Below are 17,684 nucleotides of genomic sequence, written 5' to 3'. Positions count from 1 at the left end.
TAAGAACTCTATATTATTATTATTAGTATTCATTTTTATTTGTAAGGCGCCACAAAGTGTCTGCAGCACCGTACAGGAACAAACAATAGGACAGTACAAGGTATGACATTATAGTACAATAAACAAGCAGCACAATAACTCAGGAGGCTCAGAGCACAGCTAAAGAAAGGGTGAGGGAGAGACAGGACAGTGGGAAACCTGGTGTGCCCAGGAGTGTGGGGGCAGCAACAGGTTAAGAGCTTTAGAAAAGGAGCAGTGAAAAGCAGGAGCAGAGTCGGTGGGCAGGAGGCTAAAGACGGAGGTGGGAAGAGTAGCTGTAGAGCAGAGAAAAAGTGGTGGAAACAGGAGGAGAGAGAGCCCTGCTCAGAGGAGATTACAATATAAGGGAAAAGGTGGACAAACTGAAGACACAGGTAAAGTGAAATGGGGACTGGGTCGAATGGAGCAAGAAGGAGGAAGGGGAGAGAGGGAGACGTAGCTGATAGGTGGGTTGTTATATGTGCATAAAGGGAAAATGTGTAGAAACTTTACTACCAAGGATACATGGTTCCCTCTAGGGTAAGCTCGTTCGCCCCCTTGGCCTCAGACAGATGCTGGAGAGGCTACAATCAGACTGGAACGTTTGCCCACATTTGGTGGATATGCCCTAAACTGCATAAATACTGGAGGGCCTCATACAAAATTACTGGGGTCTCAGTTACCCATGAGCCACAATACTACATTTTACTCTACCATTTTCCCATGCTTCAAAACATCTCAATAAACTAGTCAGACATATCTGCAATGTGGCTAAATGACAATTAAAAGCTTTTGCCATATTTCAGAACCATCTGTGTTTGCGCCAATCCTATGCAGGATGTGGCATGTATATTTCATGGAATCTTTACCAAGCATCCTGCAAAAACAAGAAATAAATAAAAAAATATCAACTGTATGTCGGTATGTTGCACTACATGAACTGTGGATGCAGCACTTTCACCCACAATGCATTGTGATTGCTATGCAGAAGTAAACTGCATAATATAGTAGTCACCAGAATGGAGCTCTGCATAAAGTATGATGATCAGAATGGGGCTCTGCATAATAGTCTGATGACCAGAATGGGACTCTGTATAATAGTGTGGTCATCAGAATGGGGCTCTTCACGGTGGCGCACGCAGGGGCGCTGTCAAAGAAGCGTCCGCGGCAGTGCTGTATTGTAGTATAATACAGCACTGCCGCGGATGCTGCTTGACGGAAACCCCCCCTTCTAAATCCTGCGTTTGCCCCTGCTTCATAATAGTGTGATCATCAGAATGGGGCTCTGTATAATACTATGATCACCAGAATGGGGCTCTGTATAATAGTGTGATCACCAGAATGGGGCTCTGTATAATAGTGTGATCACCAGAATGGGGCTCTGTATAATAGTGTGATCACCAGAATGGGGCTCTGTATAATAGTGTGATCACCAGAATGGGGCTCTGTATAATAGTGTGATCATCAGAATGGGGCTCTGTATAATAGTATGATCACCAGAATGTAGCTCTGTATAATAGTGTGATCACCAGAATGGGGCTCTGTATAATAGTGTGATCACCAGAATGGGGCTCTGTATAATAGTGTGATCACCAGAATGGGGCTCTGTATAATAGTGTGATCACCAGAATGGAGCTCTGCACAATAGTATGATCACCAGAATGTAGCTCTGTATAATGGAGAGATCACCAGAATGTAGCTCTGTATAATGGAGAGATCACCAGAATGTAGCTCTGTATAATAGTGTGATCACCAGAATGGAGCTCTGCACAATAGTATGATCACCAGAATGGGGCTCTGTATAATAGTATGATCACCAGAACGGGGCTCTGTATAATAGTGTGATCACCAGAATGGGGCTCTTTATAATAGTGTGATCATCAGAATGAGGCTCTGTATAATAGTATGATCACCAGAATGTAGCTCTGCACAATAGTATGATCACCAGAATGTAGCTCTGTATAATGGAGAGATCACCAGAATGTAGCTCTGTATAATAGAGTGATCACCAGAATGGAGCTCTGCACAATAGTATGATCACCAGAATGGGGCTCTGTATAATAGTGTGATCACCAGAACGGGGCTCTGTATAATAGTGTGATCACCAGAATGGGGCTCTTTATAATAGTGTGATCATCAGAATGAGGCTCTGTATAATAGAGAGGTCACAAGAAAGGGGCTCTGTATAATAGTATGATTACCAGAATGGAGCTTTGCATAATAGTGTAGTCACCAGAATGAGGCTCTGTATAATTGAGAGATCACCAGAATGGGGCTCTGCAAAATACAGAGATAAGCAGAATGTGGCTCTGCATAATAGAGATATCATCAAAATGGAGCTCTGCACAATAGAGAGATCACCAGAATGGGGCTCTGCATAATACAGTAGTCACCAGAACAATAGTACAATAGTGTGATCACCAGAATGAGGCTCTGTATAATAGAGAGGTCACCAGATTGGGGCTCTGTATAATAGAGAGGTCACCAGAATGGGACTCTGCATAATAAAGAGGTCACCAGAATGAGTCTCTGTATAATAAAGAGATCAGCAGAGGTCTCTGGTAAGGGAAGCTGTATTGATGTAATATGATGGTCAGTACTAGGCTATGTGAATAGTATATAGTGAAAGAAGCTGTAGGACAGTGATGGCTAACCTGTGACACTCCAGGTGTTGTGAAACTACAAGCCCAGCATGCTTTGCCAATAGATAACTAGCTGATAGCTTGCAGAGCATGCTGGGACTTGTAGTTTCACAAACACCTGGAGTGTCACAGGTTAGCCATCACTGCTGTAGGAGGTTCTGTGCAGACGTGTGTGTGTCTATTTGTGTAAGAAAAATACGGATACACATAAATGTTCATAACCATGTCACCAACACTTGCAGTGACACATATCAGTGACACGGGGCTCTTCTTCTCTCCTGTCCCTTATTGGGGAGGTGATTTGTTGGCAACCCTATTAGGGACAAATGAACAGATTAAGACGTTCAATAAGTAATTTCAGCCTCCATTGCTACAAACCTCATAAATGACACATGTGCTTTACCGTCAATAGTACAGCTGGTGTATGTAAGTCACCCTTTCACAGTTATGTGTATGATAACCGTGACTGTTCTCCAGGAATCCGTGGGAAGCAGACAATGTTTTAATTACTAAATTATGAGCACACATCAGATAATGTCAATTTGTGAAATGCTTTGAACGTTTTAACAGTCTTCATTTATTTAATGTCTAACTAAGGTTGTGTGATCTTGACAGAGAAAATAAATTCCTTATTGATTGGTTCGCGTGTTGAGAAGCAGCAGATTTTTCTCGGCCTGGCATAAATGATGAAGCTGACATGAGAGGTTTTCAGTAGCTCGGGGTGTTACTGAACAGATGTTCTTAAGATAAATTGCACAGAACAAATGCTGCTGCCTGCCCGATGCTTCAAATAACGAGAAAATGACAAACTATTGATACCAATGTTACCTCCAAGAACAGATTAATCAGACAAATGGTATTTTGCAAATATCTGTTACAGAAATATGATAGGCAATCATGGGTCAGATGAACGCTGTTCAAGGATCAACCAAGGGACAACATGAAAGATTTATCATCAACACATCAAAATATTTGTATTCTGCATTTATAGCAAGATGCTATATCTTACACACATATAAAGCCTATATAGCTGTTATAAAAAGCTTAAATTTGTGGGGTTTCCATACTGACTGCTTTCAACTGGAAGACACACAATAAGGACACATAGGAGGGAATTCAATTAGCTGCGAATGTCCGTGAGACACTTTGCGGCAGAAATTTAACAGAAATCTCTGCTCATTTTTTCTCGCACCCCATAGAGATAGAGGTGCAAGGAAAAATGAGCGGAGATTTCTACCGCAAGTACTGGCAAAAAGGACGGCGCGATTTCCACGCGCAACATCGCTGGCAATTGAATTCCCCCCATATACAGACCTGAACTGACGACAGTCAGGGAAGTGTCTTTTCCTGAAAGCTGAGGACATCAGGACAGAGGGACACTGGATGTTCAGCTATTGGATTTTTCCCAATGGCTGCACATTCTATGAAACAAACATAGAAGCTTATGATAATCTGGGAGCCCAGAAATGAAGGCGATCTATGCCGTACCTCCCAACTGTCCTAATTTATGTGGAACAGTTCCAATTTGAGCCCCATCCCCATTGTTATGTGGTCACACCTCCACCGTGACGTAGCTTAGCCCCCACCCTGCTACTGGAAAGACAAATATTGGGAGGTATGATCTATGGAGTGTGTGCCTGCTGCAAAAAGGGCTCGTAGCCAAATGTTGTGGATGGACATGGCTTTAATAGTCAAGGAAATTTATGAAAAACTGAATGCCAAAAGGCAAGGCCATTGCATGTAACCAATATAGAATGCAAAACACATTAAAAAGACCAAAATAGAAAGCCAAGCTCATTCTCTTGACCACTATACAAATCAGGCAACCAGTATACAAAGGAGACTAAATTCTGGTGACTCGTATACAAAACACATCCAACTCTGGCAACCAAAAGCAGAACCCATACAACAGTTTAAAGCAGAGCCAATAAAATTGACCCATACACAGAGTAGATCATCAGTATACAAGACAGACCACATTCTGACGCAATTTCTCCAGCACAGAGTAGATGCTCCCCTTATTATCGTGCATTGGTTGTCGTAACTTTGCTTATACGTAAACAGGGAATTATTCGGTTCAACTCCAAATCAAATGTGTCAAACTGCCCTGTGGATACTATCATTATTTGATTGGCTGCAGGTTTGTTCTAGTCCTGTAAACTCTAGTTGATTACATGTTAGTCAAGGTGTTTGATCTGTAAACATGTGCAACAGATTGGTTCTAGCCACACCCAATTCAAAGTTGCTCATACTTGCCAACTTTTCCTCGTTGGCTTTAGGGAGATCCCGGGGGAGGTGGGCGAACAGGGGCGGGGCTTGATGAATTACATCATTTTGCCCCGCCCCCTAAATGTTTGTCACAATTTTGGACAATTACAGCAAGGGGCGGGGCTAAGATGATGCGATATTTGCGTCATTAAGCCCCCCCCCCCCGCCACTTATCTATTGCGGGGGCGAGAAACGGGAGGTCTCCCAGAAATGCGGGAGTCTCCTGGACATTCCGGGAGAGTAGGCAACTATGCGTAAAAGAAAAGCAGCTAATGAATCTCTAGAGACTGAAGTATCTTTTACATTTCTGTCTCCATTACTGAAGTCATGTTGTCTTACCTGTCAGTCTTTGATTAAATCTTGGTCTCCATGAAAATGGCCACCTCCATAGGCATCAATACATGGACATAGGACACCATTTCTGAACTGTGTCATCATGCCACAGATGGGGAAGCCAACCACGTCTTGTACTGGCTCAGCATCAGGGAGAATGCCAGACTCATTAGGGAGTGAGAGAGATCACCCCTATTTCAGGGAGTCTCCCCGACATTCAGGGAGAGTTGGCAAGTATGAAGTTGCTTACACATAGTATCAGCACTGCCACTAGATGAGCAAAGGTGGTCGATTGCCAAAAACACTGAATGAGTGACATCATGAATTTTATTTGTCCCTTCGCCCTTGTGCTGAGCGCCAGCCACCCTAAGGATTTCAATGAAATATGCCCCCTTCCTCCTTGACTAACAAGAAGGGCAGGTTTACTTATTTAAATTATCTTGAGTGCTCCCTGATGGCGGCTGCTCCTCCTCCCTCCACCTCAGTGATAGGCTAAGGAGATAGGGTCACTCAGCACCCTTACACACATCACGGAGAAAACCGCAAACTACAAACTACAGTGAAAACTTCTTAAATATCAAATCAGGACAACATATTTAAATTGAAGAACATCGCAATTTTACTAAGAATAGTCTGAATTCATTATTATGTACAGAGACAACGTCTTTCTTGAATAGTTCAAACTTTTTTTTAATGGAGTGCAATTATTCAATTTTATTCTTTGATGGGGATTTTAAATAGCTAGCGGTAATTAATCATGGGCTTTTGGTAATTATATTTGATTTTTCATTCACAAAGCTCTTTTTATACCGCAATTATGGAATTATAATCATAAAAAATGAATGATTAATTCTTTCTGAAGGTTAATAAATCTAAGCAAATAACACCAGAATAAGTGAAGTGTGTCATCCAGATGCTGTGGATTATACAGAGAACTCACTAAAAGAGACACAGAGGGAGAGATTTACTAAACAGTGTCAGGCAGGAGAGATTTCTCACCTCTGTGTATATTTATTACTTCTATTCACTAAACAGTGTAAAAACATTCACAGAACTCCAGGCAGTGTTATTATACCCCAGCTGTCAGCATGGCCAACCATCTATCAGCCGAGCATGCTGGGAAGTGCTGCTTAATAACATAACTCACTATTAACACTGCAAAGAGAAATTATACTGGCATCCGTTTTATTCTGAAATTACAGACTTATTGTTTGTGAATAAAATAAGAGTATTCTGATGTCTGAATGATGTGTTGTTCAAAGGTAAAGCTAAAAAGCACAAATGTTGCATAGCAGACTCAGTTGTCTAGTATTTTATATAGCCTGGTGGCCAGTATATTAAACAGCATTATCTCAATCATTTACAACCCAATATCCTCTGTATGATATAGCCTTATGTCCTAGATAATGTCCAATGTACAGAGACCAGAATGTTCAGCATATACAGTACAGAACATCCATTACATACAGCCCACACTATCCATTATATGCAGCTTAAAATGTTCGTCATGTAGAGAGAAGTCAGGGAAAGCTGAAATTACCGAGCATTGCAAATTAATAGAACTTTTATTATAGAATGTAAACATACTTTGATAATGAGAGCCCTTGCAATACTGGGACAGGCATTCTTCAGAAAATTCTATTTAATGGCCCGTGCCAATACTTGCATAAATCACTGTTGTTAAACTTGGAAAGTTTTAATTACTGATTGGCATGGCGTAATATTGTCCTAAAATGGTTACATGTTGTGACATCACCCATTTAAAGATAATGGCACACGGTGGCGTAGTGGTTAGCACTTGTGCCTCACAGCACTGGGGTCATGAGTTCAATTCCTGTGAGTTTGTATGTTCTCCCCGTGTTTGCGTGGGTTTCCTCCGGGTGCTCTGGTTTCCTCCCACACTCCAAAAACATACTGGTAGGTCAATTGGCTGCTAAAAAAAATTGATCATAGTCTGTGTGTGTATATTAGGGAATTTAGACTGTAAGCTCCAATGAGGCAGGGACTGATGTGACTGAGTTCTCTGTACAGCACTGCGGAATAAGTGGCGCTATATAAATAAATGATGATGATGATGAAATAATCATAGTTGTCAATTGTCTTTGATTTGGAAGGTCAGTTTTTAATGATTATTTCATGGAAGCTTTTCTAACTGATTTTCATTATTAACCATTTGCATAATTTTACTTCTATTCTTCTATTCTGTGGATAGCACTCACAGATTCTGGCATTATTAGAAGTAATTTAGGAGTTAAGATCAATTCAATGGCTGTACATAACATACAAAAGAATTGTATTTTGGCTATGTGATATTGGCAGGTCATGGTGTGGAATGTAATGTCCTTTGCAGTGTTTACACCTGCCCAGCACAGAAATGACCCTGAAATTGTCTTCTTGTGAGACACTTGCATATTTTTCTGAATTAGGCAACATTATTTCTGATGCATCCTACATGGCAATTATTAGAGCAATCAAGATCAATCAAGATTCTACTCTCCAGGCATATAGTAGCTAGTTACAGGATAGAACTTTATGGAAATTGTCATGTTACTGCATATGATACCATGGAGATGAGAGGTGGAAACACGCCATATTAATTGCAGATCCTGAGCTTTAGTGTATGAAGGACATTAAGTACTCTACATTTAACCATTTTCTCTGTAAGATCTAATGGTCAGTATGATTATTCCAGTACTTCAGCTCCTGAAATATAAGGGATGACATGGCCAAGTGATCGGTTGCTTAGCTCAAGTGTCGAAAGACTGGATATTTTCAATAGGGAAGGGGTGGCAATTTTTGGTCTGGGGAGGGTGGGCTAAACACAAGCAGACAGCCCAGGCTCTTAAACCAGCACGCCGCAATTGACAAATGGCCGTGACAAAAACTCTACAGACGAGGTTTTATAGAGACAATGGAATATCAAAAATAATTATCTCAAAGAGCTAAATACAAATATAACAGCCACAACAGGGTACTGTACAATGATCTATATACAATACAGAGAGCATTCTAGTGACCTTTAAACAACACAAAGAGCATTCTAGTGACCTATGTACAATACAACGAGCATTCTATTGACCTCTATACAATACAGAAAGCATGCTAGTTACGTCTATACAATACAGAGAGCATTCTAATGGCCTCTATACAATACATATAGTCACTAGAGAGGGGCCCCTGCACATGCGGTCACTAGAGAGGGGTCCCAGCACATGTGGTCACTAGGGAGGTGTCCCTGCACATGTGGTCACTAGGGAGGTGTCCCTGCACATGTGGTCACTAGGGAGGGGTCCCTGCACATGTGGTCACTAGGGAGGGGTCCCTGCACATGTGGTCACTAGGGAGGTGTCCCTGCACATGTGGTCACTAGAGAGGGGCCCCTGCACATGTGGTCACTAGGGAGGTGTCCCTGCACATGTGGTCACTAGGGAGGGGTCCCTGCACATGTGGTCACTAGGGAGGGATCCCTGCACATGTGGTCACTAGGTTCCCTACAGATTTTCTCTCGTCGGCACTGACACCTCACAGAGTAATAGGTTGACAGCATCACACGGATTCAGATAATGAGGTTCCCTGAAGGGAGAATCCGTCCCCAATTGCTGCAAGTGAAAGATAGGAAAAGTAGGCAGAGTTGAACATGCCCTTTAAGTGGGTACACTGAATAGGAAAGTGACCACTTAACCTAACATACTAATTTCCTTATATAAAAGAATTAAGCACTTGAGATCTTTGACATTATTAATTTGCTATACAAATGTACGAGCTATTGTTCTGTATTATCAGCAATTTCAGATTCCCTCCAACAGGAGCACTGACAGAAAGACTGCCGTGTACAGGATAAATATTAACCCACATGAACACAACCTTACCAATTATAACATTTTGTACATACATATTTGTGAATGGTAGTAATAACTGTTAATATCAGGCAACTTGCATTTTAGTTGTAATGGTTATTTCAATATACTAATATAATGACACAGAACACTAAAATCATTTTTTTACATTTTAAAGATCCAATTTTCCTATCATATCTTTCTTTATCCCTCACAAAGAATCTGAGCTATTCAGGTCTGTTCTTCATGTGACAAAAACCTCTCATAATCCGACACCTGGAACAGAAAATAAGAGCCCAGACTGACAATTTCATTCTCACCTCACAGGAACCGTCATGTCAAAAATTACTTCAAAGTTTCAAAGCTTGTGCTTGTCTCTTACTTAAGAAGCACATTTGTCACTAGAAAGAGTCTTTCTTCTTTCTGACACGACACATATACAGATGTGTCCTTCTTTAGCAGTTCTTTAGGCCTGACATAAGTTTGATAGAGTGGCATTGAGTGAGGTGTTAAAAAAAACAACAAACAAACCCCAACTAGCATATAAAGGGCTAGTATTTTTTTGGGTCATGTAACACTAATTTCAAACAGCAGGTGGTGCTCCTGCAAAAACCGCACTGTGCATGCACATTCAAACTTTAATCACTGTACTTTGCAAGGCTGATATATCATGATTTCAACTGGATTAAAAGCACCATCACTTACCTTCTCCTTAAGTTCACTACAGATCTCTTGTTGTTGCTTTCTGTCATTTGCCAGAATGAGTTCTGTTTCATATGCAGAACAGGCTTCAGCAATGGTCATTACTGCCTTGATGACAAAATCTTTCTTATAGCGGATCCAGCTATCCATCAGTGCTCTCCTTTGATCTTTAATGAAGCGATGCAAGTCGCAGATCTTTTCATGACTCACCTACATAATAAATATAATGCGACAGCTGAGCTCCCTCTCCCTGAAATCCCGCTCTCACAAACACGCAACAATGGTCCATGGGCAGCTCAATGAAAATCAAGGATAAAATTGGTAAAAGTTAAACTTTAAAGAGTGGTGCACACTCACTTTTCTTCCTTTCCTGTAACATATTCTATACTATGAATTTTGAAGGCTTTTAGACTGCAATTTATGGCTGTCCTGTTGGCTAGCAGTGACCCTTCAAAGATTATTGGTAGCCCCCAGGTTCCCTGAAAGTGCCATAGACAATTTAAGAATAGAATTTAGCCCAAGCCCAAAAAAAATCACTTTCTTCATAAAAATATTTGGACAGAACTACTATAGAAATGTATTTTAAGTACTCAAATAGTCAAATATTTGGGATCAAGACATAAATAGATTTTTTTTTCTTAACCATGGTTCAAAGGGCAAGTGTGGGGGAGGGGGGCATGATGGCACCATCGTCGTCATCGCAGCTCCACCCCCTGCTGCACAATCTTCACCCAGCGGGAGGCGGGGCTGTGATGACATGAATCACGTGATCAGGACTCGTTTAGTGATGCATATCACGTCACCATGGCCCTGCCATGCCCTCTTCACAAGAAGGAGCGCTGGGGAGAGTGGCCTGGGCTTAGCTGTACCTGCCTGTCAACTAAGTTCCATGGAAATTGTATCCAAATGTAAACAGCTATGAAACCTCTGTGTCTGTTTTGGCAAATGAAGAGCCGGAGTTATTCTATATGGCTGTCTGTGCACTAATCATGTGATGTCAGGGTGTAGTCGTACAATGAGAAAACAGCATTGACCATAAAGGTCTGCGGAACATTCATATTTTCTTTGTAATCTGTCAATGAACCACAATACATTCTAACATTATTTCACTATTAGTTTTTAAAGTGACCTCTACAACGTTTTTAAAATAATTAAAAGTTCTTTATTACAAAGATTTTACTACACAGCTAAACATGAGGAAAACTCACCAACTCTTGCCTTGGTTTGTGAGGAAGGTGTCTAGACAGCATATCCAAGTATAAAGTCCTTCTATTGGTAAGCTCACATGGATACTGGTTAATAATTGACTCAAAAATCCAGTGTTCTTCTTTGTTCCATTTGCAGTCCCTAGAAAAGCACAGACCTAAGTAATAAGTCTAGTAGAGTTTAGCGTATAGTTCTGCCCTATTTAGCTGACTGAATGACTGCTGCCCTGGGAGCCATGTTTGCACAGGAAATAGTGCAAAACTGTTATTTTCAAGAATGTCTATTGGCCAACTTGTCTTTCCGAGCGTGGAAGTCATTGTGCACATCATTTACAGACAAGCTGTTTTTCCTTTCAGGCGGAAAAAAGTTTCCTGTGCCCGTAATTTTCATTCATACATTAAGGGGCATATTCAATTGTTGGCATTATAGCCAAAAATCTTGTGGCGCGCGCACTATTAGCGTCATTACGGTAATAGTGCGCGTAAATACTGGTATTATGGTACTTTTCTCGCTGGATTTCAGCTCGCGGCTCAGGGAGCTGCGAGCAGAAATCCAGCTTACTATTACCGTAATACCGTTAATAGCTTTAACGCCGCAGGGAAACGAAACAATTGAATATGCCCCTTAGTGTTTTATTGTATTGTTCCTGTATCATTAGAGAATAATACAATTTGCATGACTCAAAATGGTACAACTTTGGGTTTATAGCGTGCCTCTTGAGATGTTCCTCCCCACACACCTAGGTGCATTGCTATTTTGCAGAGGCATCACCCGTGAGTGGAGTCTAATAGTGTACTTAGTGGTGTACTGATCAGGTCATCTAGGTGTAAAACCAATGTGCTTTGCGGTAGCCGTACTGTGCACTTTGCAAATGGAGTCCACTGTGTGTCTGCTAATATGAAAATAACTGAATCTAAATGGATAAAAATAGGAAGAGGGGTGAACACAAACAGCTTGACGATGTGCATGAAAAACATATTGCAATAAGTTTTCAACAACACAACAGCATCTGCTTATACTAACATGATGTCATCTTACTACCAGGATGATAAGCACATGGTCTAGATCAGCCTCCTACACATATGTCCCTAGTGTTCCTTGCTTTGCATATGGGCGAGTCGTCATTTCCACTCCGTAAAAACACTTGATGTTTGCACCAGTTATGAGCAGGCGAAGGTTAGGTCTTTTCCTATACCAGGCCTGGCCAACCTGTGGCTCTGCAGGTGTTGCAAAACTACAATTCCCAGCATGTCCTGCCAGTTATTAGCTGGCTACTAACTGGCAAAGCATGCTGGGGCTTGTAGTTTCACAACATCTGGAGAGCCACAGGTTGGCCAGGCCTGTCCTGTACTTTTAATGAAAAATATTTTGCACCTTTCAATTGCACTTCAACAAAAAAGCGCCTTTCTAGATGCATTTTGCTCAATATAGAAATAAAAGCTTTTAAACGCACAAAAGTGTTACTAAACACAGTCCCTTCACTCTTGTGATTAACTAAGAGATTACTGAGGCTAAACAAGCAGTATCTAAGAGAAATACTAGAAAGTTTAATGTAATAAAAGGGGTGGGTCTAAAGTGGGGGAGGTTAGACTTTAATGTGACATTTTAACTTTGCCAACTCTGTCTCTCTACAGATTTGAAGAAGTGTCTCCGAAGACCGGGATGTAGACGTGCATCTTGAAGGGCAATGAGCAGACTATATCGGTGCATCGGTATAAAACTAAAGTGATTCGCACTGTGCATCCAATGTGCTTAGGTCCAGTTTGGCAAGATTAATTCTGGGAGATCAGGGGTGAGATGTGTGTGTGGGAAGGGTCTATCCGAATTTTGTCATTTGGCCCCGCCCCTTACCACAATGATGTGTGCATCGTGCCATAAGCCCCGCCGCTTACTTTAACAAATGGCCGCGCACCGGGAGGTTGCTCTGCTCTCCAGAAACTCGGGAGCCTCCAGGACATTCTGGGAGAGCAGACAACTATGCACTAATTGCCAGTGACTTGATAGACTGCATTCTCATTCAGGCCAAGCCACACACTTCTCAAAAAAGGCCAAAACTTGTCAGATCTATCAGTCTGTATAAAGAATTAAAGGCTGACTGCAGCAAAATCCACCAGAGATCCCCACATGTTGGGAGAACTTCCAACCACTATTAGGGCTCCTGCTCCAATGTTGACAGCCTAGAATGGTTCAAATCCAAACAGGTCTGTGTTAGGTTTCCAACAAAGGTGCTGACTGGACAGATCAAAAGGTTTGTGAAATATGTTACAAACTAACTCAACTCTGTTTTCACTGCCCCTTCTACCTTTAGGTGATGGACGTCAGAAGCTGGTGGAGGTGAGATTTTCTAAACTCCTGGCATGGGACTCTAGGTTTTGTTCATTGGGTGAGGGGAGATGTTAGTTAAAAATAATTATTTTTTGGGTGGAGTTCTTAGTATGGACCTGAAGATTTTAATGCTGCACCAAAATCTACAATATCCGCAGTATCAGGCATCTAGCCAGACACCGCATCGTGTTTGATCCCAAACCGCCCCCAATATGTGATATAATTATCGGACGTGTTGGTAGAAGATGACCGCAGATCACTTCTATTGACCTTTCTGCGAGGTCATCTTCCGATCACACGAACAAGCACCAGGGACTGTGGAAGAGATCCGACTGCTCAGCCCGATCTTGTCAAATTAGGCAGAGTCATACAGTGTGGAGCTACCATAAGACAAGTTATCATTGCTGTAATTTTCAGACTCAACCACTACTCGAGAATACAGTCTATCAATTCAGTAGGAGGCAATGATATCTGTAAGTCACACAGCAGTCGCCTTTTAATACCATTAGTACCACATGCAGATGTACAATTCTGAGGAGTAGCTGGAGGCTAAGCAGTCACAATAGCAGAAAGGAATATGCAACTATCACAATTTTATGTTAGACCAAAATTTCAAAGCAAGTTGCTATAAATTAAGGTTAACTAGCCTAAGCAGTGTGTCTAATGACAGCCAGCTAGCGCGTACGAGTCTTGAAACACAGCTGTGTTTCATGTTTGCAGCACTAACTGCGGCAATGAAATAAGCCAAAGAACTCCTCTACCCTCCAACAGCCCCGAAGCAACATGAGATTGTAAAGGAGTCTGATTCTGCACTAAAGGCCATTGTTTTACATTGCAGGTTCATACATCTGTTCCTGTCAGGCACACTCTGTCCTCCCACACTTGTGCAGAAACCAGCACAGTAAGACTCTCAGGTCCTTCTCCGCACAAAGACGTCTAATTACCCTGCCAAACCCAAGACTTTGAACAGGGGATTTCCGCAGAAATAAATAAATAAATGACTTTTTCTGTTTAGCATCTCGTTCAGGAAAGTATTCTGGATATCACTGAAAAGCGTTAGGATGTAATATCTGACCAATAGAGATAAGGAATGTTGTGAGGATTCGTCCTTTAACCGGCAGAAGCCGTCTAGTACAAAGGCAAATTAAAGGTGAACTGATGAATGTAAAACTATATTTGCTGCTTAAAGTGTGGGTGGTTGTCTATCACAAAATCACAGTAGATAGGGAACAGACAAAAGAGTTTTAGGGGCATATTCAATTGTCGGCGGGATCGCCGAAAACCCCGCAGCGGAAAACCTAATACATGGAATATGGTAATTTGTAGCTGGATTTCAGCTCGCGGCTCAGGGAGCTGAGAGCTGAAATCCAGCAAGTAAATTACTGTATTACATGTTTTTCCGGATTTCCGGCAATCCCGCCGACAATTGAATACCCCCCTTAGAGTTAAACAGGAGAGGAACAAGTTACTTTTGGTATTATCACTACTAGTAAACATGACCGGTTTGTCTAAGGACTCAGTCATCAGGTACATTATGCACACTCTATAGGCAGACAGAAGGACACCACATGACCCACCTATGCAACCACATGGACACCACCTTGCTACATTATGGCAAATTGTGGCCCTCAGATTTGGTGCCACTATAGGCTTGGGCCTGTGGCTTGACCAACCTCTGTATGTATTTCAAGATTTGTAAATGTCTGCAGCGCCAGTTCTGCTTACCAAAAGTGGCCCACTGGGCGCTCGCATTCCAGGCCCGGCTCCAGGCCAGCGAGCCGGGCTTCTTACCCATTCAAAGTTTGAGAATAGGTTGAGATCGTTTCAAGAACAGAACTTTTCCTTCTCACAGCCACAATATACTCGATTACCCCCACTGAACAGCATAGGCACATTAAATAAAAGAAGACCCATGTTTGTACCTACCGCCCTCTCCTGTCCCCTAAATACATACCCCTCCAAATTACAGCAGTTGGGAGAAAAGTTTTGACGGGCAGATTGGAATGTCCCACCCAAATTAGGACTGTTGTACTTTCTGTTTTATTAATATTTTACTAAAATGTAGTCTTAATATTTTACTAAAATTGCTGTCTTTCTATAGATGACCACTTTCATTTTAAGTATAATTTGTATTTTAAGTTGCTTTAACATTCAAGTGAAACATTGTTTATTCTTTGTCTTCCTTTGAATGATGATGATGGAATAGATAATAATGACCTTTCTGTTCTTCCTTAACTGGAGCAGAACTGGTAATTGAATTTCAGATGTTAAATTATCATTTCCAATAATGCTGTGGTATTAACTGTAATGCTCTAATTCATGGTAAGCGAAATGGAAACATGTTTTTTTCTTCACTTGAGATGTTCATGGATTACTCCAATACAATTCTTGCTAATCCTTCTGGAGCTATTCTAGTGGGAAATAAAATATTATTTCAGAAAGGTTATAAATATGAGAAATTGCAGTGCTGTAGACAGAGAACAAATAAAGAACAATAATCTTGCCGTGCACATACACTGCTACATCGTCTGGATATTTGCTTTAAAAGTAAAATGTAACCCAGAACTGTCCAAATTTCTTGATGAAATAGGTAGTACTGTACTGTCACTGAAAATGTATAAAGTGTATTCAGGGAAAGAAAGGGGAGGGTAATGTTTGGGAGTGTGTGTGCTTAGGATATGAGGACTTGCCAACATTTTTGAGGTCCCTTTGGAGAGATCCCAGAGGGAACATCCTGCTATGTCGTTAAGTCCAGCCCCCACTGTGCAATGCTGCGCTTTGCTGTCAATCGCATCATTAAACCCACTCCCACCCACTTCTCTAGGGGAGTGGGCAGGGTGCATTAGGTTGCATCGCTCTCCTGGCAGTGCGGGAGAAATCCTAGAAATTCATGAGTCTTCCGGACATTCCCGAGAGTGTAGGCAACTATGGGATATGATTAGAGAATGGTACTGCATATGTGCCAATAAAAACCCAGGGACATTTTTTGTGTTTGGTAGATATCTCAACCCCATTATTGTATCCACTAGACAAGATCTTAATACAGTTGCTATGCATTTAACAGATACTTAGAATGTCATGTTGCATTTATCAATGGGGCAGGGACTGATGAGAATGATTACTTATTGTCACGGAATTAGCAGAGTTGGCCACTAGCCGGTATTGGCGCAACTGAACAAGAAGGCGCAGAGTTTAAAACACCCCCGGTATTCACCAGGGACCCCCCGCAATGGAGTTTCAGCGTAGTGTCGGCAGGAGACAGGCGTAGTCAAACAATCTGGGTCAGAACCAGACGAGCAGAACAGTACACAGGAAGGATCCAGAGAATAATCAGAACAAGTCAAAAATCAAACTGAGCAATAAAGCACCAAATGGTAAACCAGGAAACCAGTAGAGGAAACAAGCAGAGTCAGAACTGAAGTATGCAGGATTCAGGAACCTCAGGTAAGTGCTGGAGCAGGTAGTGAACCGATACTCTGGCACTCTAGTGGTGCCACAGGCTCCAATTTTATGTAAGACGGCGCCTGACACATATTCTCTGCACAGGGCTATGTAATAGGAATGGTGCTATAAAAATAAATGAGAATAATACATACATTTAGAACAAAATGTACATGGACACTGTCAGAAACAAAAACTTCCAGGGACAAGACTCAAGAAAAGGGGCTGCCTCTTGCAATTAGGTACAAATGGCGTGTCACGGGCACTAGGAGTCTTTACCCAGGGATCACCAGATGGTAGGCTTACCAGAGCAATGTAGATGGTAATAGGGTACTCTGGTAGCTGGGTGATCACGGAACAGGAAACAGCAGATGATGGGATGCTCAGGAAAGTCTATGACTAGCAGCACTGGTAATATGGAGGTAATAGTACACGAGGAACTGTAGGACAAGGACACGTGAAGGTAGTCAGTGGTCTGCGATAGCAAGTTGTACCACTGCTATAATGAGGGGGAATGTCCAACAGAAACGAGGAGGTGATGAGAGTCAGCGGTCTGCGGATAGCAAGTGGTACCGCTGTCTGAGTGAAGGAATGGAATCCAAGTGGAGGTATCCGGGGAGTCAGTGGTCTGCGATAGCAAGTTGTACCACTGCTATGTGAGAGGATACTAGAACAGGTGATACCGGAAACAGGGATCAGTGGTCTGCTACTAGCAAGTTGTACCACTGAATATATGTGTGAGGAGGTGCACGGGGAGAGGCTGCAACACAGGATATACACAGGCACCTTATACACGATCCACAGTAACATGCACAATATATATAAATGACTGAACAGGTCTGCAAATATAGAAAGTCTCTTGAAGTAGTCCAGCACAAGTTAACACAGTCAATGATGGCAATAGACTCAGCGG

The 17,684-nt window shown here is 41.9% G+C and overlaps 1 protein-coding gene across 3 annotated transcripts in view; it reads right to left on the bottom strand.

The window, feature by feature from the left end:
* CCDC148 (coiled-coil domain containing 148) overlaps nucleotides 1-17,684 on the bottom strand; it is a 98,148-nt gene that overhangs the window by 21,675 nt on the left and 58,789 nt on the right. For all 3 annotated transcript variants that reach the window (XM_075180837.1, XM_075180838.1, XM_075180839.1), the window contains 2 exons: nucleotides 11,008-11,146; nucleotides 9,803-10,009 (listed from right to left, as the gene is read on the bottom strand). In XM_075180837.1, the coding sequence (XP_075036938.1) occupies nucleotides 9,803-10,009; nucleotides 11,008-11,146 (346 nt within the window). The remainder of the gene's footprint in view (nucleotides 1-9,802; nucleotides 10,010-11,007; nucleotides 11,147-17,684) is intronic.

This window comes from Mixophyes fleayi, chromosome 7 (genome assembly GCF_038048845.1).
Source record: "Mixophyes fleayi isolate aMixFle1 chromosome 7, aMixFle1.hap1, whole genome shotgun sequence".
In the NCBI taxonomy this organism is placed as follows: Eukaryota; Metazoa; Chordata; class Amphibia; order Anura; family Limnodynastidae; genus Mixophyes; species Mixophyes fleayi.
The sequence above is the reverse complement of the archived record's forward strand: the minus strand, read 5'-3'. Positions and strand labels throughout refer to the sequence as shown.